Source organism: Scleropages formosus, chromosome 2 (assembly GCF_900964775.1).
Source record: "Scleropages formosus chromosome 2, fSclFor1.1, whole genome shotgun sequence".
In the NCBI taxonomy this organism is placed as follows: domain Eukaryota; kingdom Metazoa; phylum Chordata; class Actinopteri; order Osteoglossiformes; family Osteoglossidae; genus Scleropages; species Scleropages formosus.
Window position 1 is genome coordinate 41615098 of NC_041807.1, and position 27074 is coordinate 41642171.

At 50.0% G+C, this 27074-nt stretch overlaps 1 protein-coding gene across 9 annotated transcripts; it reads right to left on the reverse strand.

Annotated features, from left to right (window-relative positions):
* Nucleotides 1-475: 475 nt before the first annotated feature.
* Nucleotides 476-25554, reverse strand: ampd2b (adenosine monophosphate deaminase 2b). 9 transcript variants are annotated; one of them, XR_003797200.1, is made up of 19 exons: nucleotides 17046-17212; nucleotides 14503-14627; nucleotides 14276-14406; nucleotides 13233-13301; nucleotides 11746-11860; nucleotides 9769-9958; nucleotides 8902-9043; nucleotides 8567-8656; nucleotides 8332-8461; nucleotides 6938-7132; nucleotides 6666-6797; nucleotides 5861-6024; nucleotides 5009-5135; nucleotides 4390-4553; nucleotides 3805-3925; nucleotides 3301-3474; nucleotides 3048-3158; nucleotides 2069-2198; nucleotides 1866-1944 (listed from the first exon to the last, which is right to left on the reverse strand). XR_003797200.1 is itself a non-coding variant. In XM_029247416.1 (18 exons), the coding sequence occupies exons 1-18, from the start codon at nucleotides 25429-25431 to the stop codon at nucleotides 1729-1731; spliced, it is 2481 nt and encodes an 826-aa protein (XP_029103249.1). In that variant the 5' UTR covers nucleotides 25432-25554; the 3' UTR covers nucleotides 476-1728. The 9 variants fall into 9 exon arrangements, 8 of the variants coding, with proteins under 8 accessions (XP_029103249.1, XP_029103269.1, XP_029103256.1 ...); XM_029247416.1 differs by lacking the exons at nucleotides 2069-2198; nucleotides 17046-17212 and adding an exon at nucleotides 25347-25554 and having other exon boundaries at nucleotides 476-1944; XM_029247436.1 differs by lacking the exons at nucleotides 2069-2198; nucleotides 17046-17212 and adding an exon at nucleotides 17873-17947 and having other exon boundaries at nucleotides 476-1944.
* Between the last annotated feature and the right edge of the window lie 1520 nt (nucleotides 25555-27074).

A 27074-nucleotide genomic window follows, 5' to 3' on the forward strand; every position in this document is an offset into this window, starting at 1 on the left:
TTAAAACCAAGAACTGCTGTTTGTAATAATTACTATCATTACTATTTTCCTTCATCCATTCATTATTTTTAATGATTATTTTTAACAGCTTATTAATAACCAGAGTGAATCCACAAAGCACAGGCTGTGAGACGGGGTGTATCCGGGAGGGAGGTGCTGTGGTACTTTGGCACACACACAATTATGATATAATAATTATAACGTTTATGGGCGGCACGGTGGCACAGCGAGTAGCGTTGCTGTCTCACAGCGCCTGGGTGGTGCGAGAGGATGTGGGTTTGCATGTTCTCCCCGTGTCTATTTGGGTTTCCTCTGGGTGCTCTGGTTTCCTCCCACAGTCCAAAGACATGCTGTTTATGTTCCCCCATAATGTGTGTGTGTGTTCCACTGATGTATGGATGAGTGACCCAGTGTAAGTGTATCTAGCAGTGTAAGTCACCGCGGTGAATAAGGTGTGTGGGCTGATAACACTACACAGAGTTCATTGGAAGTCGCTTTGGAGAAAAGTGTCTGATAAATAAATAAATGTAAAAACGATTCTGCTGAGACTGATATTGACATGTAATAGAGCAGCAGCTGTGGGGGTGAAATGACTGTGTGACTAGACAAAAACGGCTGTTTCACTCTGATAATCCTGTTGTATGAGAAGCGGTAAATATCACCATGAGCAGTTGGAGGAAGCGTTCAGAGCATGCGAGACCGTTACATGAGCGCTGGGTGTACCGTAAACCTTCAGGCCACAGGTGTAAATCAGTCACCGCAGGTGTTGCAGCTACAGTAAGAGCCACTTTCTGGAAGACGAGCCGCCGGAACCGCGGTTCGAACCTTGGCCCTGTTCCCAGACGAGGCTCCGCCTCGCACCCGCAACTCGTGGCACGAAGCCATGGAGCTGCTGACTACAGGGCACGGGCATGGTGCGGAATGTGCGTAATCATGCTCGCACAAGTCTGGTCGCTTGTACCGTGTCTGGACGGTGAAACGGGCAAACTTCTGGAGATGAACCGCTTCTTCCAAAGTGAAATAGAAATTAATCAGCAACGATGACACTAATTATCGAAATGGCAGCAAAAACACACTGAAGAAACAAACACTGTTTATCGCTCAAGAAAAAGACATGTGGACAAAGAGCGCTGTCCAACTCCACATAAACATAGAAACGTGAAGATCAGAAAGTGTTTGTGGGGATATTCCCCACGCACAGAGTCACAGATCGGTAATATTAAACAATGACAGTATCCCACAACAAAATATGAATGTTAAATCACTGATAAGGTACATGTATGGGACAAAAGTCTGATACCATATATAGATACACAGATATATATAGACCCAGATAGAATGTATTTCTCATAAATTGTGTCTCTTGCTCCATTACAAAAATACACTTTTAATATATTCAAAAGGAGTACAAAGGCCTTGAAAACAGGTACTATAATTAATATTTGGGATATAAGCTTTAGGAAAGGGGACACGGAGTGTGTGAACTTACTCCAGTCATCATTGTGAATGCGCTCATCATCAGCTATTACGTAAAAATTGTTACCGATGGGATGTGAACGTGAAAGAAAAAACTCTTAAACTTACTCATTAAACACTTAGGAGAGTGGGGGTGGAACAGGATGATGCGCACACGCACACACACACACACACACACAGACACACACACACACACACACACACGTTTCTGTCCTCCGAGAGGTGGACAGCAGGTGAGGACAGGCCCCCTGCTCACGAGGCCCCCGGCAGCGGCATCATGGACAGGCTGTCCTCCTCGGCGATGGGGTCCAGCTCGGCCGAATGCACGGCCTGTGTGATGAGCTGCAGCTCCTCGCATAGCGTCTCACAGCGATACGCCACGCGGATGTCGGGCACGTTGGTGCGCCGGATGTCGTTGCCCTCCTGGCCCTCCCGGGTGTAGGCGGGGCCTAACCAGTGGCTCTTCACCTGCGGGGGAGACACCGTTACCCTGGGTCAGTTCACGAAGAGCGTGCGCTGGGTTCAGGTCGGACAGTAGGCGGTGTGGTGGATCACAGCCTGGTTGGCAAGACCGTGTTAAGCAGAAGCGCACCGAACGGGACCGCGCTCAACAGGAGCGCGCTCAAGAAGCCTGTGGTGAAGCAGCTGTGTTCCACCGAAAGTCATTCCACCAGTTCAGACTCCACTCGGTTTCTTCAGATCGCTTGTCTGCATCTCTCACACTGTGAACAAGAGATTTATTTTTCAACTCTGAACGGGACAGGAAGTCTGTCTGTTCGCAGCTGGAAAACTCCTTTTACTGTTCAGATTACAGTGAGAATAATAACGCAGACATACCTTAAGAAACATTAGTTCCTGTAGCACAGCTTGTTTTTAATACTTTGTAAGAACCTTGCGCCGCATTATGATTAAAATTCATTTAAAATGAGTGGAAACAGAGAGGGGGGTGCGGTGGTCTAGGGGGTCTGGGGTTCGAGTCCCGCTTGGGGTGCCCTGCGATGGACTGGCGTCCCGTCCTGGGTGTGCCCCCTCAGCCCTGTGCCCCATGTTGCCGGGCAAGGCTCCAGGTCGCCACGACCCCGCATGGGACAAGTGGTTGTTGATGATGGATGGATGGATGGATGGATGGATGGATGGATGGATGGATGGATGGATGAAAATAAAGATATGCCACAAAAGCATGACTCCTGACTAATTCAACGTTCCTCAACTTGCTACCGATCGCCGACGCTTGGAATTCCAGATCCAAGCTGTAAACACAGTGGAAGTGAGTTGACTTGAGGCGGCTCCACACTGCTGTTTTGATTGGGTGGTCTTTACTTGCTCTCTATTGGCTGGCGGTTCGAAAAGAAAATGCAAACAAACTGGAAAAACAAACCAGAAAATGTGTTTTCAAAAATCACCACATCGATGTCTGTAACAGGAGGAGCCACCGTACATGTGATTTAGTGTATGTTTCCAAGGACAAGCGCAGAACACCAAATGTGCCTGGGAAACTAGGGAGGAGGGGGCGGGGCTTCGGTGGGTGAGCACTCCGGGGGGTCGGGCGGGGTCGGCTTTCCGCCGCGTACCTTGTGAGAGAAGCCGCTCATCAGCACGCTGTTCCTGGCCAGCTCACACATGTCGCAGGAGCTGAGCTTCCACACCTGGGCGGCGATGCTGTACTCCTCCATGAGAGGCTCCTAAAGTCACAACAGGTGGAGACACGCTAGGGACGGCTTCGAGACCCTTCTGAATGCTGCGAGGGACTCCGCAGCCGTGAGGCACAGAGGGAGCTACCACAGGTACACAGCAAACCCTGGTGAACCCCGGTAAGCCGCTCACCTTGGTGAAGTGGAACTGGAGCGGGTCATCGGTGGACAGCGACACCATGAGGCCGCGGGAAAGGTACTCGGGCAGGGGGTTGCGGTGGTAGCTCAGGAACAGGCTGTTGTTGCTCAGAGGGGACATGGCGATGCTCACCTGGGCCAGGTAGTACAGGTACTGCAGCACGGGAGCCTGGGAGCGAACACGCATCCCATTGGGCAGAAAAACCTCTTAGATTACAAAGGCGCTGTTTATCATGCATGAATACTGAGTGCTGATTGGCCCTTGGTGCTTCCCTCTGCCCTTAGGATGTCAAAGGGTAAATTATTCCACCAATGAAACAAACACATGAGGAGAGGAAGGTCTCATCAACCGGGACAGCAATGACTCGCAAACACCGAAAACTGGATATTTTTCTTTAAGAGCAAAATGTTGCTTTCCGAAATATTCACACCACGTTTACCACAGTAAACGTTTTGTGGCACGTGTGGATCATAGTGTCGCGTCCAGCGAGGGACTCACCTTCCTGAGCAGCAGTCCGTGGGAAATGTTCTGCGACAGCATGAAGCCTGACACCAGGTGGTGGATGGGCCCTGCCTCCCCACAGTGTGGGCGGAGCACAAATGTGTCAAAGCCCCGCCTCCTGCATGAAACAAGTGAAGAGGTTGCACTGGGGGTCCTGACAACGTTTAAACACCTATTATTCTTTCAAGTGCAGCTTTAAGGTTTAAAACAGTGCGGTTTTCTTCTGCCACTTACACTAGATTAGCCATTTATTTACACAGCAGGGAATTTTTTTTTACTGCATCAAGAGTGGGAGTGGGATTCAAACTCATGATATTGAGGGTGTACTTAGTGGTAAACTACGTGCAACAAACTTTTCTTCCTTGATTTGCATCTATCTTGTATTTTGAAGGCAGAGAACAGGCGGGGCCCATGGGAGGTGGGACTCTGTTCATTAATCATCCCCGTCTGGTGTCTTATAACCAGTGACTCGGGCAGCTGGAGAGAGGAAAGAGCTCTGCAGGGGGTCTTCGGAAAGTCCCATCGCTCAGAGCACGGCATCATGGGAAACGCAGCGGTGGACGGCGGACACGGACAGCTCACCTGCGCAGGTGGTTCAGCACGGTCATGTTGGCGTACGTGTAGTAGAGGTAGTACGAGTAGGGCGGGTTGTCCTCCTCCGTCCAGTCCGCCGGCAGGGGGCTGTCCAGGTTGAAGATGTGGTGCTCGGGTTTGGACTCGTCGTCCACGCTGTCGAAGCCCACGACCTGAGCGAGCGCACACGCACGCACAGAATTAATCAGAGTGCCGTTTATGAGCAAAAGCTCACATCACGCAATGATCAGCCATCAATTTGAGCCGGATGGTGATGGTGCGGGAGTAGCGCGGGTCCTTCCGCATTGGCCCCGCCCACTGGCCCCTAGCGTTATCGACGCTCAAGCTGCGGTTTCTCAAAGATACAAACATTTTCCAGGTTATTCTTGATTCCGTTTTCTGTTTTTGAAAATTCCCATTTTTATTTATTACGGCTGCTTTCAGCGGATGAGGTTTGGCCCTATGGGGCCTTTATCGATCGTGTAGATGCTACTAGAAGCTGAAAACGGCCCAAAGCTGACGCGCACATGCCACGGATCGCTCTGCATCATTAAAGGGCGGCGTGTGGATGTGACACATTTTTTTATTGCCAGTATTTTTAACCAAGTTTCAACTTTACAGCACTCACATGCTGCAGGAAGAGGTGCAGCTCCGGGTGGCTGCGGGGGTCCACGGTGACCTCGAACAGCGGCAGGAAGATGTTCTCCAGCATCTCCTGGAAGTTGGCCAGCTGCTTCTTGGTGTGGTACACGTCGCTGTCGGAAGAGGGTAAAAAGCACACCAGTAAGGTTTATTTCCCTCGTTTCGAGGGTTTCGGCGTCCTGTGGTTTTTACACGAGTCGTGTGTCAGCGTATCACTGCTACATGTCATTTTCAGCCCCAGCGTGACAGTTTTGTGCTCATGATGCTCTAATGGTTTCGCCATTTTTCTTCTGTCGTTTCCTTTGTTCATTGACACTTATTCTAAGTAACTTAGGGAAGTAGCACCTGGGTGGTGCGAGAGAACGCGGGTTCGATCCCCGCTCAGTCAGTGTGGAGTTTGCATGTTCTCCCCGTGTGCGTGTGTGTTTCCTCCAGGTGCTCTGGTTTCCTCCCACAGTCCAAAGCCATGCAGTTCAGGTTCCCCCATAGTATGTGAGTGACAGAGAGAGTGCGTTCCACTGATGTATGGATGAGTGTCCCAGTGTAAGTAGTGTATCTAGCAGTGTAAGTCACCGTGGTGAATAAGGTGTGTGGGCTCATAACACTATATAGAATTCACTGGGAGTCGCTTTTGACAAAAGTGTCTGATAAATAAATAAATAAATGTAACTAGAGTTTCGATCAGAAAGCAAAAGAACGACTGGTTCCAGTGTCTCGTGCTCCTTTTCAAGACCGGGTTTGTAAAAACGGTCGACCAGGCGTGGTGTATCCAGCAGGTGAGGTGCGTGTGCAAAAGCTGCGTTACGGACGCGGAGCCCAGCGCAACGGCAGCACTCACAAGAGGCGCGGCACCTGGATGAGCCAGCGCACGTTGTCGGAGTAGACGCCGTGGCGCACCGCCCACTTGGCCAGGCTGTCCCACTCGTCTCGCGAGCGCCCGTAGATGGACAGGCGCAGCTCCGCGTTCTGGTACTTGCTCTCCTCCAGGTCCTCCATCACTTCCTGAGATGTGGGAAAAGGCAGAAGGGTCAGGAGGGCAGGGCGTATGGCATTGTAGCCTACTGGAGTTTGAGATTTTTCTTCTGTCGTTTCCTTTGTTCATTTACATGCCAGGTTATTCTAAGTAACTTAGGGAAGTAGCACCTGGGCGATGCGAGAGAACGTGGCTTGCTGGATGGCTTTGGACTGTGGGAGGAAACCAGAGCACCTGGAGGAAACCCACACACACGGGGAGAACATGCAAACGCCACACTGACTGAGCGGGGATCGAACCCACGTTCTCTCGCACCACCCAGGTGTTACTTAGAATAACCTGGCGTGTCAATGAAGAAAGGAAATGACAGAAGAGCTGCACGCTTGGGAATCACTCTGAATGATTCACCGAAACTATTTCATTTGAACAGTTTCTTGACCATGATGCCATGTTAGCAGCATTTATGACATCTCCTAATCTTCATTTGACTAAATTTTTTTTTTTATGTCATTAAAGGTTTTTTTGCAAGTAAATCACGGTAAAGGATTAAATGACACTTTGACGCACTGGAGCGTTCGCTCATTCCAATGTTCGGTCCCCTAAAGGGTGAACTTGATTCCAGTTTGAGCCTGATTTTAACGCATCCAGTCGCTCCGATCTCAAAGCGCACCTTGATGATGTGTCCAAAGTACTTCCCCTCGATGTGGTTGTCCGTCTTGATGAAGATCTCCCGCAAGATGGACTCGCCGATAGGGTTGTACTTGGCGTTGAACTTGTCAAACCGATGGAAGGTGTTGCGGTCCTGATGAGAGAAGGGGACGGTTGTCATAGCAACATGCTGAAGGTTTTCGGGGACCTCGCTCTAAGGGATCTTTTCCTAGTGCTCATTAACCTCACGCAAGCACCTCAGGCCCCCCGTCCCGCTCCCTCCCTCCATCGTACCGCGTGCACATCCAGGGTGTCCACGCTCAGGTCGAAGGCGGTCAGGCTCATGCTCTCAAACACCTCGGACAGCGTCTGGCCCTTGCCCTTCTCCACGTGCACGATCTCCTCAGGGTATTTCTTCATGGCCCGCTTGATGAACCGCAGCAGGTGCTTCTGGTTCATGCAGGAGGAGGCGTGGATGTGTGTGTCCACCTGTAAGGGGCACCGTTTCATTACATCCAGTTCCTTGGTTTAAATATGCAGCCGTTCCCAGACACACAGTACGTCCGAGTTCCGTTCTGACCGACCGGTCGGATCTCGAAACGGACCTACGCCGGACGCATGATAGCATGGCGTGTAGAGGTCGTACCCCTGTACAACATTCTTTTATCCTACTCAGTTTTTATCATGATTATCTCCTTTTTTATTAACCGGCCTTATTAATTGACATTTCATATGATTCTGTAGTTTCTTTGAACCTTTTATTTAAGATTCTTTAGTTCATATGTCATCTTTTACGTTATGCACGTTCTATTGTGATTATCTCATTTTTGTTTAACCCGTTTTATGAATTGACATGTTTTTAAAATCATTCCACGGTTTAACTAAAAAAAGATTCTTCGCTTTATTTTTTACCTTCGTATCTTAGTCTTTTTATGATTTCGCCAAACACAGTACGCAGCCATTAGCACTGGCGGGCCGAGCGTAATTTTTATATTTACATATATTTTTTCTTTATTTTTAAAAATTTACACAGCATTTTTTTATTCTGTCGTTCGTACGGATGGTCGTAAGTCGCATAGCTTGTAAGTAGGGGAGAGGCTGTATATATGTATCTGTTTTCTCATTTCCTTTTTTATTGCTTTGACATCGAAATTTGGATGACTTCAAAATCTGATGGGTAAAACACGGTAAATTAGTCTAACCACCGAGTTCTAGGTAAGAACATTGTAAGCCGAGGAGCCAGTGTGCTAACGCAACTGGGATCGGAAGTTTGTAACTCATTTTGTTCGTAACTCCAATATCACTTTTCCCTCAAAATAACAATCAATGAAAAGTTAATAACACAAACGTTCCTCGATTTATCCACTGGTTAGTTTTCGCAGAAACCTTGAATAAAGCTATAATTTAAACAGAATATTGTGAGCTACTTTAATTCAAAACGACAGCACATAAAAATGTCCACTCCACAAATTCCTGTTCATTGCAGACAACTGACTGATTCGTCCCATAAACATTTTTAACGTTAATGATCTTGTTACTGATCCCTGGGACACAGGAGCAGCACACAGGGGCCGTAAACACCGTGGAGTTGAGTTGAATTGAATTAATGTGGCCCCACACTCCTATTCTCCTTTCCGATTCCCGGGAAACGCGCTGAGATGAGACGCTAAGACGCTAAGAGAGGACACCTTGCGGATGTTGTAGAAGTCCCTGTGAGGGACCTTCTTCTGAGCAGCCAGCTCCTTCATCTCATTCAGCAGGATGTGCATCTGGAACTTGGAGCTCAGGTACTGCAAGCGCCGGTAGCAGAACGACTTCCTGTTGACCACCCACACAGACAGGAAGTCAGCTCCAGGAAAATCGAGAGCGCAGTGCGACTTCCTGCGGCTACACGCCTCTGCGAGCGTCGCCACCATGACTCACACTGGGCCGTTGATGATGAGGGCCATCATGATGCTCATGTCGGCGATGTACTCCTGCAGGTCAGGGTAGGGCAGGTCCAGCTCTGTGGCCCTGCGGAGGGACACCAGGTCATCGTCTCAACCCATAGCCCCTCCTAGAGGTCACCTTGACCGCATCACGACCGCACACGTGTAAAACCCCGAGAGCAGGAACACACCCACACGAAGCATCAGGGTCAACAAGGGCCTGCTCTCGTCATGACGCTGGAGCATGAATCCTACCAAGTGCACGTTCGGTTCCTTAACTGTCTGCCTGCGGTTCAGGGGGTTAGGGGAAGGGGTGGGGGGGGATCTCACCCCTCCAGCGGGCTCCTCCTGGTGTACACGTGGACCACGCCATCCACCATCTTGCAGCCGTAGCCCAGGTCGGGAGGCATGTTCTTGGGGTCCTGGTCTTCATAAGGGTGCGTCTCCGACACCGGGGGGTGCACTGGGGCATCTGCAGGCCGCAATGCATCATGGGAATGCGCATGCGTACACTCACCCTCACCCCTCCTTTAACGGGGTCTTAAGGGTTTCGCTCTGTAGAGCACACGGGCACCGTGCTTCTTCCATCACAAAAGCGAGTGCCCCACACACTTCCTACTTCCTGTCACAGACAACCTCATATTAAAACATCACCGCTGAGGGTGCACTGAGCCTCTGGGAACGACTCCAGAGCTGCACGGCCCTGCGTTGGACAAGTGTGACTCATAACAAATGCATGAATGAAGACATTAAAAACAACCTATAAATAATAATTTTTGTTAACAATATAAAAAAGTTTGTTGGTGATAATGAGTTTGATGCAGAGTTTCATGCGCCTACTGGGGTGATCTTACAGAGCACCTTTACTCTGTTGGGTGTGAGATACAGGTGGACATGCAAGTAAACACCTCTTGGTCAGTGCGAAACAAATTAACAGCTCATTGTTCCGGAAACATTCCGACACGACGCCGAATGGGCGAAAGAGAGGGATGGGGATGTTAAGGCTTTCTGCACTTTGTGAGAGGAGCTCCACACCTGTGACCCTAAACGGACCCGTTACCATGGAGACCACCCGCAGGTCCGGCGCCCACTGGACACACGGCCCACACACCGGTGGTGCAAAGTGAGGGTGGTCTACAAATCTCGAGGAGTTAACGGTCCCACGTCACAGCGCCCCCTGCTGGCCGGCGTGCGTACCTGCCGCGACCGGTGTCTCGGGAACCTCGTCGTACGCGTGGATCTCGTTCGGTGACGCCCAGCCCAGCTGCTGCAGGAAGCGGGCCGTGGTCGGGTAGAAGTCCTGCAGAGACAGGGCTATGTACTTCTCCCGGATGAGCAGGGCCCGCACCACGCACTTGGCAGCATCCAGCAGGTCCGTGAATGGCACCTGGGAAGGTATGGGGGTGGGGGGCAGCAGTGCCACGGTAAAAAGTACACCCTAGACAGCTGGAGAGCTGCGATTCCATTACACTGGACCCCCGTGTGCAAACTACAAAATTTTGCAGATATGAACATTTTCCCCATTACTATATTTATTATTAATAATATTTTCTTCTTGTGCCTATTTTCAAAAACGTGTTTGCTATGCAGCGTACGGCCGCTGCACTTCCGTTTCCGGCCACTAGTTGGCGGTAAAGAACAGCGTGGCAGTGCAGGACCTCCTCAGTTCAACCCACTTCCACTGCGTTTACAGCACCTGTCTGGTGCCCCGAGCATCAGTAACGTTCCTCAGCAACAAGGTGAGGAAAGTTACGTGCGTTAATAGGACGAAACGGCCGATAACACGTGAATGTAAGTCAGCACTGATTTATACTAACAATTACAGTCAGCGCTGAATTATGCTTTATTTTCAGTTATTTTATATTAGTTTCAGTTTTAATGTAGCCTGAAGTTAATGACAAGGTTAGTCTTAGAGCATATTTTTAATTATTGCTACAACTGAGACTTTTACAGGATGTAACCAGTGAATAAATCAAGGGATGCTTTTCTCTACCTTTCTCTACTTTTATGTAGCGGTTGGGTTTATGAACAAACCGAGTTACAGTTTTCTTGTTGCGTTTGTAAGTTGAGGAGCCGTTTACTGAGCTGAGCAGCGTCTCTGAACACATCTCTCCAAAGCGATCATTACACGCAGCTCGGAGCTTCAGCCATTTATACAGCATCTTAATGGAACGGCTGAGCTTACGGACACTTAGCCCCTGAAATCAGCTCCTAATTTGTTCCTGAAAATTGACCAAATGTTGAAAAACCTGAAAAAATTACTTATTCCATTATTTCGTAAGGGGAAAATTCCAGTCTGCCCCAACCCCGCGCGAAATTTGCCCCATAAAGCACCCTAAGTGATGCCCAGTATTGTAAGGAAAAGGTTGTGCAACATGTTCGAATTTAAATAAGATTGACTTTCACTGTTTGTTAAAACATAATAATAATCAAATTTTTTTCCATTTCATCGTGCAAAGCTTTCTCGACTTGCCCATGCAGCCGTAGTTACTGTACAGAAAAAGTTCCTCACCGATCTGCGTCAACAGGGAGGATTTTCTAAAGCCTACATTTCAAACAGAGGTAAGAATTTTCTTTCCGTTTCATCATATTTTATGTTTAATGTAGTTTTTAATATAGTTTATAAAGGAATACAGAAATCGGTTCGCCATTTGTTACTTTACAGCTGCTATTTTTCAGGTATAATGGGTCTACAGTGGGACAATGAGCTCTCGGTGGAAATTTCATTCGTGGAGGGTCTAGTGTACTTCAAATAATTTTCTAAAAAATACCGATTTCCTAAAGGAAACCTGTGAGGAAGCGAACACAGACTCCAGTACACAAGCGACACCCTGCAGTACCAGACCACAACTGAGAGCGTGGGTACACACCTCCCACAATGCACTGCATCTCGCAGTCCCTCACACACAGCTGCCCGGCGTGGTTTTCTAAGGCCGATCGGGTTTATCGCGCCGTCCGAATGCCTCGGACCCGAACCGCATCGCAGCAGATCGGACGCAGGGCGGTCTGGACTCACCAGCGATAAGCGGTATTAATAACCTTTGACTGGATACGTGAAAAAGTAGATACTGTATTGGGGGTCGGATGAACAGGGGGTGTGTGTACTCTGCTCAGGGTGACACAAAGGAGAAACGAACAGGAGGGATCAGCGGGCCCCGGGTTCCGGTCGCTCACCCCACACTTCTCTTCTCCAGAGATGCTGACGCGCTGGTACTCCCTCTCCAGGCCCGGCTCTCGATCCCTGGCGAAGGGCGGCTCCATGGAGCCCTGGACCTGCTCCTGCAAGAGCCTGCAGGGGAGACAGGGAGCAGCACATGGCAAACATTGCAGTGAGACAGACACACACACACACACACACACACACACACACACACCACTCTTAATGCTCAAATTCCTGCATTTTAAAAGTTTATGCTTTAGTGACAGCTATTAGGAGTCTTTCCTGCTGACAAAGTGATTCTGTGAAGAACTGAGTGATAAAGAGGACGAGAGAGAGAGACGGAAAGAGAGAGATAGGAGGGGGGCTGATGCGGGATTCCCAGTGACTCCATCTCTAAAACCAGTCGATCAGTTTCCCCACTGAAAGGGCAGTCGGCCAGCAGCGGTTTAAGTCTCTCACTTGTGTTCTACTGCACTTTTTACGGTGTTACACCATGGTCCACCTGAAAGCCTTTGAAGGCTGTCATCTTTACATGACTTGTAAAACTGAGAAACACATCTGCACTTACTGCTTATTGCCAGAAGGGGGCAGTAAGAGTTTTCTCCAAAATCCCCCCTTTTGTTTACTTGTTTGTTTACCAGCACTATTAAGCAAACATTTCGAGAGCTTTCGGCAGGACGCTTCATGGGGTTCTGTGATAAAAGGCCCGCTGGCTGAGGGTCTGGGTTTGAGTCCCTTGAGGGGCCCTACTGTTGTACCAAAGAGCATGAAGACTGACTTACTGGAGGCAGCCAGGAGCAGCCAGCTTGTTCACCTGTAAACACACCTCATCATTTTTTGTAAGGTTGCCTTTGACCACCTCTGTTTTGGAAGTGTTCATAAATGTGCTGGAAAGATCTCTATATACTTGTTTACAGCAAGACCCCGATTGGTGCTCTGGGTGTGTTCTTGAGAAATGAGGCACTACATGAAACAGCACTATAAGAAGTCATTGATTCATTCAGTTCAAAATGATGTTTTTTTTCTCATTATTATGATAAATCACTTCAAGGTAGCACTGTACTGTTTACTGTATTGTACTGCTTAATCTCCATAACACTGAAAAGGGAAAAGAAAGTGAATAATTCTTCATCGCTCTTCTTCTGTTATAAGCCAAATTTCATATCCATAAGAGCATATTAAGAAAAAAAAACATCTCTACTGCATTGCGTAACGACATCAAGCAGTGTAAGAGAATCGCTGTAACCTCCAGCAGCTGTAAAGCCCTGAAACCCACTGAGCTGCGAGTTTCTGTGTAACAGTTATACTGCTGGCATTCATATTTTACTTTGCATTGTGTTTTTCCAGTAGCAAATTTATAAAAATAAATTAAATAATAATAATAATAATAATAATAATAATAATAATAATAATAATAATAATAATGACACATTTGCCTTTCACCTCAGCTTTCACAAAACCGTCCTACAGGGGCACCAGAGACACAGAGGCGGTCACTCACTCGAGGTCAACCGCGCTGTCCGTTTTCATGAAGTCCTGCTTGGCTCGGAGCAGGATCTCGGGTTCGAACCTGGGGGGGGGGGGGTTACAATGATCTGGCAAGGTTAGAACAACACACACATGAACACGCACGCACGCACGCACAGAGCCCTTCCTGTCATACCACATCACACTCACGCCATGCTAACGGTGACCCTCACACACTGTTACCACATAGCGTGAAGATGAAACGGCAGTGGGGAGAGAGAATGGGGAAGGACATTTGGACAAGGAAACACACACACACACACATACGTACATACATACACGCACAAACACACCCCTGGAGTCCCCCTGCCAGCATCACCATGACGGCAAACCTAAAATAAGTCAGTAAATACACCGGCTTCTCAACTTACAGACACAACCAGAGACCAAGAATCCGTTTAAATAAACGGAAATACTTTGCTTAAACTACAAAAACTGCAAAGTAAGGAAAAGTTAAGGCTGCTGATTTGTTCATCCCACGAAGGTGTGCAGTGCTGCTCATCTTGTTACACTCTCCCACAGACTCTCAGGAACTCCAGACAGGAGCTATAAACACTGTGGAGGCGAGCTGAATTACGATGGTTCCTCGCCGCGTTGCGTTTGAGTGCTCTTTACTGGCCCCTATTAGCGAGGAGGGCGAACACTGGGGGCATCCGCTTAATTACAGAGAAAAGTGTTGGCAAATAGCTACGTGGAGAAAACGCAAACACACATAAACTGGGAAATGTTCATAACTTTTAAAAATTCATAGCTCAGAGGGAGGAGCCAGCATGCGCCGAGAACACTTTCAATGAGCTTAGACTCTGTCTTTGAGCACAGTGTTGCCTGAAAAGAGACAAACCCCAAAGAGTGGGGGTTCGCGCGCATTGACACACTCGGCAGGAGAGAGACGCCCAGCCCACAGACGTGTGACTCTGAGCTAAGTCAGGCGGATCAGGTGCTGGAGGAGAGAGAGCGTGCTGCTCGCCGCTCCGCCACCCTCACCACCCTCACACCCACATTTGCCCCATCTCTCACTTGACATCCTGGCTGATCTGCCTCTCCAGGCGTTGGCGCCGTTCCTCCAGCTGCTCGATGGGGCAGTCCTCGGGGAACTGGTAGGGGGCGCTGCGCATCTCACTCTCCGCCAGGCTGCGTGTGAACAGCTCCTGTGGGCACGAGGGGAATGGAGTGGGCGAGGGACTAGGCAACCACACACGCACACGGGATGCACACATGTGACGGGGGCCCTTCAGGGGCCTCACCTGGGCGATTTCCCTGTACTTCCCGTCCATGGAGGTGCGCAGGTCGATGGGGAAGTGAGAATGGGACACGGGGGTTCCTGGGAGCGAGCGCTGGGAGGTGAGAGGGTGGCGGGTGGTCCGGAGGTCTGCGGCAAGAAGGGGGGGAGGGTGAGGGGAGAGTAAGATGGAAGGAAGGGGGTCATTTGCTGAAGGAAGAGCCTTAACCGCTGCCCAGAGCATGCTGGCGGAAGAGCTCGCATTCAAATGATGGGGACATACAGTTACCAGCCAGTGGGCTCCTTCTCCCTGTCCTCCCATCACTACTGAACATCAGGTCAGTCCAGACTCTGGCACATCTAATGACCTGGAAGTGTCCCATCCAGGACCGTCCCCATCAGAACAGGTTGATGCTCAGTAGGAGAGCTACAGCACCAGAAGCTGGGCTCCATGAACCCAGGAGGAGCCGGAGCTGGACTATGAATGTGTGTGATCAATTTCCTGAGTTTACGGGACTGGGACTGAGGGAGGTCCATGAGGCAGAACATTTCACTTGGTGTCTGGAAGGTTTTCACCAAACAGCAGCTCAATCTGTCCTCTGAGATGGTTCAAGATGCAAAGATGCTGCTGAGTAGCAGCCAAACACTAAAGACAGAATACACAGAAGGTTCTTCTGCAATGTCTGCTTAAAGTTCTGAGAAGACTCCACAAAGCAGTAAAATGCTGAAAAGAAAAGCACCTTTTTTTTTTTTAATATACAGAGGAAGGAGTACAAGGAGACCACAGTAACCAGGGGAGAGTCAGACTACAGGGTGCGGGACACTGTCGGCGCTGAAGATGATGGTGGGGACAGAGGTGGAAACGCTGATGTCAGTGCTAAAGGTGAATAATGTGCGGGCACAGACAGTGATGAGGCCGGTCAGTGAAATCGTGATGATGAAGACGTAAAGAGTGATTACGAAATGAGGAAATTAAGGAGCGAACCTTATTTATGTCGTTTCACCGAGATCCGCCAATGAGAGCGCAGATCAGGGAAGCGCGCCCCGCCTCCCCACAATGTGGCCATTCAGCGAGCCCGGCGGAAAAAAACGAACCAATCACATCCCCGCAGAAGTCGAGCGCGGCAGGGTGAGATAACGCCGGAAATGAGAACATTATAAATAAACATAAAACGTATCGCCAGAAGATGCTTACCAGAAATGAGCGAAATACTGTTCTCCACCTCACCTTTCTTTTTCTTGTATTCAAACTGGCCCTGCCAGCTCATCTTCCCGTACGGAGTCGCGTACACATCGCTCACGGCACTTTCTCATTGGCCTGCCTTCCGCTTCATTTTCATTAGGGTCCGCCTTTTGATCTCTCTGATTGGCTACACTTCGCTTTCAGGCGAATAGAGCACGCCTACACCTCGCTCTCATTGAACTAAAGGTTTTCCACGAGTAGAACCCGCCCCCACCTCTCTCTGATTGGCCACATTCTCCACAGCATGCCTCCCTTACATAACTTTTTCATTGGATCACCGTCTTAGGGAAGTAGATTTCCAATTGGCTGATCACCCATATAGCCCAAAGAGACAGCGAATCGCGGACGACACCGAAGCGCAGCGTCACCATTAAGTTCTCAATGGAACGAACCGTTGATCAACATCTCCGGGAACTAAATGGTCTCACATAAGAACACAAAAACAGATGTTTCTGAAAAAAAGCTATACATAACAGACAATATAAGCTCGAATGACCTGGTTTCTTAAGATCTGAATCGTTGGGTATTTATGTCTAGATTAGCGATGGGAAACAAAAGCACCCATTGTTGTCCATGCCATGATGGCACACACAGCGGTATCCGTTTGGCTGCGCTCTGTGCCTCTGTCGTATTTATCCGTATAAATATTGAACAGCACGTTCGTATCCACGCAGGTGCGCGTGCACCTTAAAGTACCGCGGTGCAGGCGAGCTGTGTGTGTGTGAGTGAGTGTGAAGGAGCCACGTGGAGCGCTGGGACACGCGGGTAAACAACGAGTCCTCCTTCCGCTGTGTGGGACAACGTCCAGCTGTCCCTCCATCCCCCCGTCCATCGCCCTCGAGCCGCGGCTCCAGGTTCTGGACGCGAACTGGAGTTACAGTAAATCGCAAGCGACCCCCCGACAGCGACTCGCATTTATATTTCACTAAAACGTGTAAGTTCTGCGCAGAGATCCAGTGAAGTGCACTGCTGTCCTCGGAAACGAATAAAAGTGCAATGAATCGTGTGCAGAACGGCGAAAAACTCAGATTAAACACATGGTTCGCGGAGTCGATCTTTTTATTTTATAGCGCTTACTTTCTTCCTCCAAGCTGCCAATGTTTTAACGCTTTAACAAGAAGAGCGAGTACAGCTCGGTCCTCGAGCAATCGAACAAAAAGTGTCGAACAATCGAACAAAGTGCCGAACAACAGCGGTCCGGCACTCCAAGAGCAGGCGAACAATCGCACATGATGATTCATTCCCAAGAGGGAAATAAATTTGTCCACCAGCGGTTCCTGAGCGAACAGCGGTCGGATGACAAATCAGACCGCGGCGGAACTTACTGTTACTGTCTGTGTAAAAAACCCAAACTGTACAGCAACGGCGGCAGGACAGGAGGCGAAGGAGGAAACGCTGGAACTGGAGTCCCGGTCTGAGCGCGTCGTCTGCCCTTTGTCCCCCCCAACACACACACACACACACACACATTCTCTGGGCTCTTTCGCAAAATGCAGCACTTACCCTCCTGCCGCCACCAGGAGACGTGGACCGTCCTCCACCCCAGTCCGCTGTCCAGCAAGAGGGACATGTCATAGTGTCTACCCCCAGTCCAACAAAAGGGACAGCAGTCCCGCTACCCTCCGGTCCGACAGGAAAGACAGTCATTTGTTGGACCCCTGTCCAGCCAGAGTAACTGCCCACACTCTTTATTTTATTTTATTTTTTGCCTAGCTGACACCTGCATATAGGCGACTGCAGAAGTTTCGTGTTCCACAGCGTTACATTTAGTCCCTCTGTGCCTTGTCGGTTCATTGTCCTTCATGGACATGATGTGCATTCAGTAAATATTGTCACTGTGACACCATTTATATTAATAATAGGAGATGACAAACGCCAAGCGCTGAAGTAACATTAATCATATTAATTATAAAAAAAAAATACATGATGTGTGCATTATGGACCAAGTTCTGCTGGGTGGTCGGGTCTTATTCCCCAAACCTCCATTGTAGAAATGAGCACGCACACACACACACACACACACACACACACACACACACACACACACACACACACACACACAAGGGAGTTACACAACTAGTAGTCACAACACGAAGGCAGGGAGAGGAGAGGGATTATGTGGTCAGGACAACTGGCCCCTATCCAAGCGTACCTCTCCTCTCCGGTCTTCTCCTGTCCTCTCCTGTCCTCTCTTGTCTTGTCCTGTCCGCGTAGGACGGCGCCCCCTGTGGGAGAGGGGGTCAGTGCTCCCGCCACACACTAACAGACACGCTCCTCCTCGTGTTCCAGACCCAGCATCAGCAACAGCATCCTCCAGAGCTCGCTCTGGCCGGACTCAGCTGGGGGGCTGTGAGCTCACAGCCGTGTGGACTCGTCCTGAGACCGGGGGCTGGACTGTACTGCGTGACGTGGAAGCACGGGGGTGGGGGTGGGGGGTCAGGCGGCCATCGTTTACTCACATGATTAAGGCCAGGATGAGAAGGAGCTCAGTGTCTCTGATCCCCAGTGGTACAACCCCTCTGGTTTGTGTGTCTCGGGGAATGGTGTGTGATGTCCATGAGCGCATGATAGTGTGTTTACAAGCCTTTGAGGACGGGACCGCTTACACGCACGTGACGAAGAGCGGGGAGGTGGAAGGGTTAACCTTTGGCTGTGGCGGAGGACTCCTCCCACAGCCTTTGCCAAAATAAATATGAAGAACCCCTAAAGTGTGAGGGTTCAGGATGTACTGTGAGATGAACAGCACATCCTGAGCAGTGGTCTGGGAGAGGTTCCAGTGCAGTGCTTGTAAAGTGCACATGGTGTCCCTGGATGGTTACCACAGAGGGGTTCTACATTTTAACAGCATATGTGCTCATGCCACGACGGGGACGTGCAAAATTTAAAGCACGGTCTTCTCTCAGATGTTTTGGAATGAGCTCCCTCTCTCCCTCGGAGTTGCCGAATCCCTCCAACACTCAAGAAAGGCTTCAAAACTCACCTTGTTCAGATTCATTTCTGTCTTGATCTTCTGACAGCTCCATAAATGAGTCCAACACCATCTGCTATGATTATCTATGTATTTGCTATGTGAATGTCACTTCTATAGGAAGTGCTACTGGAGGGATGTGAACCAGCAGCATGGTGGTGTCAGACACAAGCTGTGCTTCAATAATCCAGTGTCTGTGTCTAAAGCACTTTGTCAGTAGTTGATGAACTTCGGATGAAAGTGTCTGATAGAAGAATGAACAAATCTGCACTGCCGTTAGATCCCTGCGAAATACAAACTTCAGGTCTCAAACCAACCCACTTCATAGCTGCACTCCAGCACTCCCAGCCCTGCCAGAACATCAGAACCCCATGAGAGCAATCATGATGTTAAAACCTGTAAGTCCATCACCGCTGTGAGAACACACACAATAGGGAAACATCACGATCCAGTCGAGCTGGTGGCAACATGAGTGATGGAGGCGGGGCTTGAAACAGGAGGAAACTCAGCTCGTGTCATTATGTACAGGCATGAACATAACAAATTGGCATCCTGTGTTGATGGTCCCATGGGGACTGTCCCTTGTACGTCCCCTGTAGGCCCTCCAAAAAAAAACCCTGGTGAGACTCGGAGAACGGAATTCCTGGAATTCAGGGAGCTACACCCTCGTACCCCGGGCCAAGGCTGGAGGTCCACCTGGCCCGTCTGTCCCCTTACAGCGGGACCTTGGGTCCACGCGAAGACGACAGTGAGACTACACTTTCTCCTCTCTCCCCAGCACTGAGCACAACGGCCTCTTTGTTCCACAGCGAGGCGGGGGGGAGGTGTGGGGGTGGCTGGGGGCTCGGAAGGGTTTGTTCTCTGCCTGGTAAAACCGGGGGATGTGGCAGGTGAGGGGACGTTTCAGCTCCTGCCAACGTGGTGCTTTGCAGAAGAAATGAGCGCTAAAAGCAAAGTAAAAAGGGAGGGAGTTAAAAAAGGAGAGATGAGTCAAGTCTCTGAGCAGCTCCTGAGTTTTCTGCCGTCTTCAAAAGCCAGATACCCTGTTATTACCCTGTTATTACACTGTATGCGAACACAGCTGTGTCCCCAGAGTGGTTCTGGGTCTCACATAAGTACTGGCTGTCTCTGTGCTTCCCAGAGTGAGTCTGAAGACAATAATTGCAGGAGACTGAGACGAGCGTACAGCCCTAGGCAGCGCTGTCCCCACACCCCACACGCACCCCGGGATGTTCTGCGGTCCTGACGTGGTACCTCAGCATGGGTGCAAACACGCATTCCCCACACACCGTCCGGTGCGGCACAGGGATGAGCACATCGCCATGGTTACCAGAGCGCACAGGAGCCAGGGCGGCTATCCGAACTTTTAACCCTTACTTTACTGCCCACGTTCTCCAGACATGAACACACACACACACACACACACACAGTGCCCCTAATGACCTGAAGGAAGAACGGCAGCTTGTTTCAATACGTTGGCAACCAAACTGAAGCTCCAAAGAGAAAAGAGAACGTTTGCGAAGGCTGATACAAGTCAATAAAGAGTATATTCATAACCTCTTAGCAAAAGAAAGAGGTTCTGGAACTTTCCAGCCTTGTTGGAACTGCCAGAACTTTGCTGTCCTGTAGGCGTCTCTCGTTGGAGGAGGTGGACAGGGTTGGGCTTTTAGGAGGGGAGCCTGTAGCTTTGAGGAGCAGCAATATGGGGCCAGGATGCTGACTCAGCGCTTGGGGGGGGCAACAGGAAACTAGGCTGCGAGCCCCCGCCCCCCACAGGTACAGAGGTCACTGCGGGGGGAGCGGTGAGCCTGCGGCCGGATGAGAGGGCCCCTGTCCACCACCAGGTATCTTATCTGGAGCTCTGACTCAACAGCACGCTCATGCACACACACTGTAACACACACTGATGAGGAAACACACTCTATCTGACCCCCCCCCCCCCCGATCAATGGGGGTGCGACACGAAACGCTCCCTGACCGCTCACCTCGTGTGAATGCGCTCCCTTTCGTTCCCTTTCAGTCGCTGTTCACCAGTCAGTGCCAATAATTAAATTAATGTAATATTTATGTTCATAGTTAAAATTAATGGGAGCACTTGGCACACGGTCGTGAACACGGTTTCACCGCGGTACGACCTGTGGGCCTCCGGCAGTCCGGTGGGGGCTGTAAGTCATTGAAATGAAAGCGGTTCACATAGACGTGCTTTCAGATCCACTCTAAATCAGTGCTGAAAACCCCGTAGAGAACATAAAGAACAAACTATGGAGATCAGGTAAATCCAACGTGTTTACACACAAACACCGTGTTTTCAACACATTTCCATCTGAAACGGGGCGTTTTTCAGCTGAGACCAAAGTCCGGACTTATGCAATGTAGTCAAGGGAAGCGACGCCTCCTCCATCCTTACGTGAAAGACTGGTGCCAAAGAAGCCCAGTTAGTTAGTCGTGTTAATAATATTCGTTATTATTATTAATTATTTGTTTGCTTTGAGAACAGTCCAGTTCCGAGCCACTCGCACGGCTAATAGCGATTAATAATATTTGTGCGCTTCTATTAAAAGGCTGATGCCTCATGATATTTCTGCGGAATAAACATGTTCACAACGAGACCGTTGTGCTGGAAACCGGAATGTTCCGCGACGGCGAGCGCAGAAATTTCCGCAGCATTAACCGAGAGCACTTCTTCATAAAAGGTCGGTTAACGGCATGTCGCCGAAACGCTCGATAATGTGACCAGGTGGCGACCGCTGCATAAAGAGGTCTTTGATATATAAAAAAAATAAATAAATAAAATAAATTCTATGTGTGGAAGAGGTGCCCCGAGAGTGAGCCGTACCAGAGGCGCCACACGGAGGTCACTGCCAGGCAGGTGTGTTTATAGCCCCTATAAAAAGGTTCCTGTTTGGGTTTAAAGGTCACATCTTGGGGTCGATGTTGTGAACCCTGTGGGGCTTGCGTGCGCGTTTGTGTGTACGGTTTATCGTGACCCATTTTGGAGCCTCGTGAGAGGCCCGGTCCAAACAGAAGGATAAATATAAACATGAATTGACTGTAATTATTGAACGCAGCTGTGGCCATTAGCGGCAGATGGGAGCCGTGATTTCGGTGTCTAATTGAAACCTTGGTGGTGGGCGAATAAAGTGCAGCGCGACTCGCGGCCCGTGATTCTTCTTCCGCGGAGAGTCGGCCGCTTTACGGGTGCCGGTCGGACTGCGCCTGGATTGCGGGTCTCGCTGTGGGGTCTGCGAGGGGAGTAAATTGGAGTGTATTGATAAATAGGTCAATAGTTGGATAAATGACTAATAAGTTACTAAACTCGCTCTCTCGCTCGACCCTTAAAGTCGTCCTGATGAGACAATGAGACGACGTCATTATTGATCTCCTCGGGACGCAGGAACCTTTTCGCACAGACCAACGTTTCCAGGAAAACAAACTCAGGGACACAAACCCACAACCCTAAGGACGCCGCTGCGGCTCCTTAGGCGCTGCGCCCCCTGCCGGCCCGTGCTGCGGGGCCCGATTTCTAGCACGCGCTACATGTGGCGGGGGAGGGGCTCAGCCCGGATGGGGACCAGGTGCGTTTCGGACTCGTTGGCACCGCTTCCTCGGGGAGGAGCCGTTAAAGAGCGTTCGTTGGACTGCGGAGCGAGAACTTGGGCGCAGCTGCTCCTTCCGCTCTCGCACCCCCGTCATTAGAGTAGAGCCGCCACACTATTTATATCCCGCCCCGGTTATGTAAGCACCCTGGCGCTGCTTTGCTCGCGGACTTTTCTGGACTCGTGCTCCGGTCCCTCATTGTTCTGTAACGTCGTGAAATGTACCGAGAAGAAGAGAGTGTAAAAGTGAAAACGCGGCCAGACATCAACTGTGTGCAGGGGGCTCGGGTTCGACCGCCACCTTCTGCTGCGGTACCTTCGGGAAAGACGCTCGAGAGGGTAGAAATGAGCCTGCGGGGTAAAAGAGTGTAAAGAGCTCAGTGTACACAGCACACAGCACACAGCGCAGAGACAAACTCTGAGTGAAGGACCAAACGCGACCGTTTATGGTCATGACACGAATTCCTCCTCTTCTCTTTGCAATGCACTCTGGGAGTTTGGGGGGAAAAAAACTGAATGTTTTATTTTATAAGGCAGAATTTCACACTGATTAAAAATATTAATTTATTGGGCCTGTATTTCATCATGTTATGAGTTTATATTGATTTATTTAGCTTATGCTTTTCTCAAGGTGACTTATAATGTCATTTACCCATTTGTACAGCTGGGAATTTTTTTTTACTACACTAATTTAGGAGAAATACCTTGCTTAAGGGGACTACAGCTGGAGGTGAGGCTCAAACCTGCAACTGGGGGTCCAATGGCAGGAGCTTTAACCGTTACGCTGCCAGCTGTCCCTCTTCTGTTCAGCATGTTAATCCCAGTTTATACTGTTTACTCTATTTAACACAAACACGTTTCACCGAAGCGGCGAGACGCTGAAAATGTTCGGCTTCTGGGGGCCTCAAGAAACCATCGCTGACATGGTGATACATGATATTTTCATATTGTCATATTTCCGCTCATACGTGTGACATCATTCTACCGCTTTTCCAGTGAAAAGAGCGACATGATGAAGCAACTGCATAGGAAGCCATGTCTGGGGACGGGATCGGAGCTCCGCAGGACACGGGGGGGCTGGAGACAGGGGGGACTGGAGTCCCCCCCCCAAAAGGACCTCATGTATTTTTCAACAGCAGTTAATGAACTCGGCCCCTTTCTGGTGTATTATTAATTCAGTGCGTCGCTGGCAGTCTGGTCACACACACGCTCACCTGTGAGCACTGCACACACAGCCAGCATCACATTAATATTCACATTATTTATTCACATTTATTAAATAACTTTTGGTATCTCGGTAGTGGGTTCTGATGTTTTAGAAATCTACTGTGATTTACCCATTTAAAAAGCAGAGTATTTTTTACTCTATCAGTTCAGAGTAAAGACCTCAGTTACAGGTGCTGCAGTCAGTTGGAGGTGGGATTCAAACCTGCAACCTCCAAGTCCAAAAGCAGTAACTCTAGCCACTGCGCCCCCTGCTGCTCAAAGAGCTCAACTGAAGGCGTCACTTGACCAGCAGTTCGTCACCTGCAACTGCTTTAAGGACGAAATCCTTGAAACAAAAATGCACGTGGAGATACGAGGCTCAAACCCAGGACCTCATAGACACATGGCACACACTGTACTACTGAACAGCATCTGCCATGGTAAACACACACACACCATCTGAACCGCTTGTCCCATGCAGGGTCGCGGGGAGCCGGAGCCTAACCTGGCAACACAGGGCGTAGGGCTGGAGGGGACAGGACAGGACGCCAGTCTGTCGCAAGGCACCCCAAGCAGGACTCGAACCCCAGACCCACCGGAGAGCAGGACCTGGTCCAACCCACTGCACCACCGCACCCCCCCATGGTAAACACACACACATTTCCGGAACCACTTGTCCCATACAGGGTCGTGGGGAACCGGAGCCCACCCGGCACCACAGGGCGTAAGGCCGGAGGGGGAGGGGACGCACCCAGGATGGGACGCCAGTCCGCCACAAGACACCCCAAGCGGAACTCGAACCCCAGACCCACCAGAGAGCAGGACCCGGTCCGACCCGGTCCGCGCCCCCGCGCCATGGTAAACAAACACCTCTTATTAATATTCACTCTTATGGTGTGACATCTCACTACTGGTCACTAGTTAGTGAGGGAAGCAGTCAAGTGGGCAAGTAGAAGTGTTGCACTAAAGGTTCTGGGTTCGAGTCTCCCCTCCTGTGTAGCACTGTTGATCGAGTTGCTTACCCGGAATCGACATGGTAAAAATTACCCTGCTGTATACATGGATAAATCAGTAAGTAACTTACCATCGTGAGCCACTTTAGAGAAAGTGTCAGCAAAATGAATAAGTAATAATAATTAATGGCAGCAGTGGGCTGAAACCACTTATCTGTTTATTGTTATTATTATTGTACACACCTTATATCTTGTCACATTGGAGAAAAATTTGCATTTATTCATTTGAAGCTATCTGACACTTTTCTCCAAGGCCACTTACAGTGTGAGGTGTGTACAGTAACTTACACCGATTTACCTTTTTATACAGCAGGGTAAATTTTACTGTATCAGTTCAGCATAAAAACCTTGATCAGTGGAATTACAGGAGGGACTGAAACTCAACTTTTGACTACAAGACAGCAGTACTGTGTCACCATTGTGTCACCTGTTGCTGAGGTGGTGTTGTTTCACACACACACACACACACACACACACACACACACACACACACACACACACACACACACACACACACACTCTGTTTCAGTCATTTAGTGGAAACTGGTCTTCCTGGTTTCCATCAGCGTCACACAGACACATCAGATCAGCCTCAGCTAGAGAATAGACCACAAGCCAGAGAACTCAGCACAGCGTGGGAATGAACCCGAAGCAGCTCGCACTCGCACTCACACTCTCACTCTCACGGCAGTCGAAATTCAGAAGTTTCCGAATACGGCGCGTGGCAAAGATGACTGACAATAAGAGATTGATGACCGCCAGTAAGAACAATCACGTTTCATAGGACTGACCATGAGCTTCACTTTACCCCAGGCCTCTCCCCCACCCACACCCCCCACTCACCAGAGCTGGCGGTGCTCTGCAGGCTGCCCCTTTTCCGGAAGGGTGACTTGGACTGGGCCAAGACCTGCAGCGGGTGCGAGGACATGGTCCTGCCGGTGAAGCGTGGAGGGACTCGGCGGAAAGCAGATGATGATGGGGTCCAGCGGGATGCGATGCGATGAGCTCGGTGAGGATGCGACCCTGGGGTGTGGGAGGCTTTTATGGCACGCGAGGCTCTTTACGCTACAGCCCTGTGCTGATGGCTCCACCTCCTCCTCCTCTCCCTCCCTCCCTCCCACCCTCTTGGCCGCAGTCCCGTTTCACCACTCGCATCAAGCTCTGGTACCTGTGGTTGCCCTGGCAACAGCAGAGACAGTCGATGGCAGTGAGAGCTGAGTGAGCAAAGTGCCCACACTGTGCAGCACAGTTAGTGAGGATGAGGAGGAAGAGCAGGGCCTTGAGATGGGGAGGAGACAGATAGAATCGGGGGGTGTGGAGAAGAACGGGGGACACGGGGAGACGAATAGCGGACATGAGGAGATGGACAGGGACATGGGAAGCCAACTCTTCGAGGAGGCTGGGAGCAGGAGGACCATCAGATCCTGCGCCAGTGTGGGAGGTGTCCCTGGTAATGCTGGTCCATGCACCAGTCCTGGCTATAAATACACCCCTCCCCACACACACACACACACACACACACACACAAAACAGCACAACAGCTTCTTCCTTACACACACAGTGTACCATTTACACAACTGAAGGTTCTCAGATCCTTAACCGCTATCCTGTCTCGTCCAGCACTGCTCTCTGTGACGTGGCTCCGCTGCCTGTGTCCTCTGAGGACACCCTGTTGGAGTCCGGCACCCTAACGAGACACTGTTTGGCAGAGCCTGGGAACACTGTTCATGTGCGGTCAGCATGCAGTCACGGCGGATGGGCGGTTGTGTAACCGCTTTCTCCGAGTGTCTGCAAAGAGCAGAAGCCAACTTTGCTTCCCAGTCTCCTCAGGCAGTGAGTGGACCTGCGTTTCCCTCAGTCCTTCCATCTTGTCTTCCTCACTTTCTTTGTCTCTCCTTCTCATATCCTCTGTTCTCGTATCACGGTAATTACCCCACCTGTCCATGAGCGTCCTCGAGACTGCAATATATTGGAGCCGACTCTGTGACAAGCATTAGCACGTCACTTATGAGAAACGCAACGAGACTGATGGACCGAGAACACTGTCCAGAATGTCACGCGCACCTTCGAAGATGTGGCTGGAAAGGGAGGGAAAGAGAGGAGAGAGAGGCCATAAGAAACACATAGACGGTGGAAATGACGGAAGGAAGTGATTGCAGCTCTCAGTGCTTCTTGGACCATTTTGCATGTCTCTCGTATTAGTGTGTGATGAAAAGAACCAGACAAGGTCACGCTGACAGCCTGAAGGCGGAGTGCATCGAGGTGCCGCGCGAGTAACCCATGAACCCGAAATCAGAGCAATTCCTCAGTAGAGAAAGGGCAAAAACGTGAAGAAAAGGGAGGCTGGGAGAGACACTGGCTGGGATGAACATGGGAGAGACACTTGCGAGGACAAACACGGGAGAGACACTTGTGGGAACGAACGTGGGACAGACACTCTCTGGGACAAACGTGGTTTTTGACACAATGACAAATTGCGACTGCGACCACGGAAGTGAAAAAGCACGCTTTTGGACGATCGCTGGCTGCACAACCAAGACCGCATGGGTGAAAACAGAGTATGAAATATGA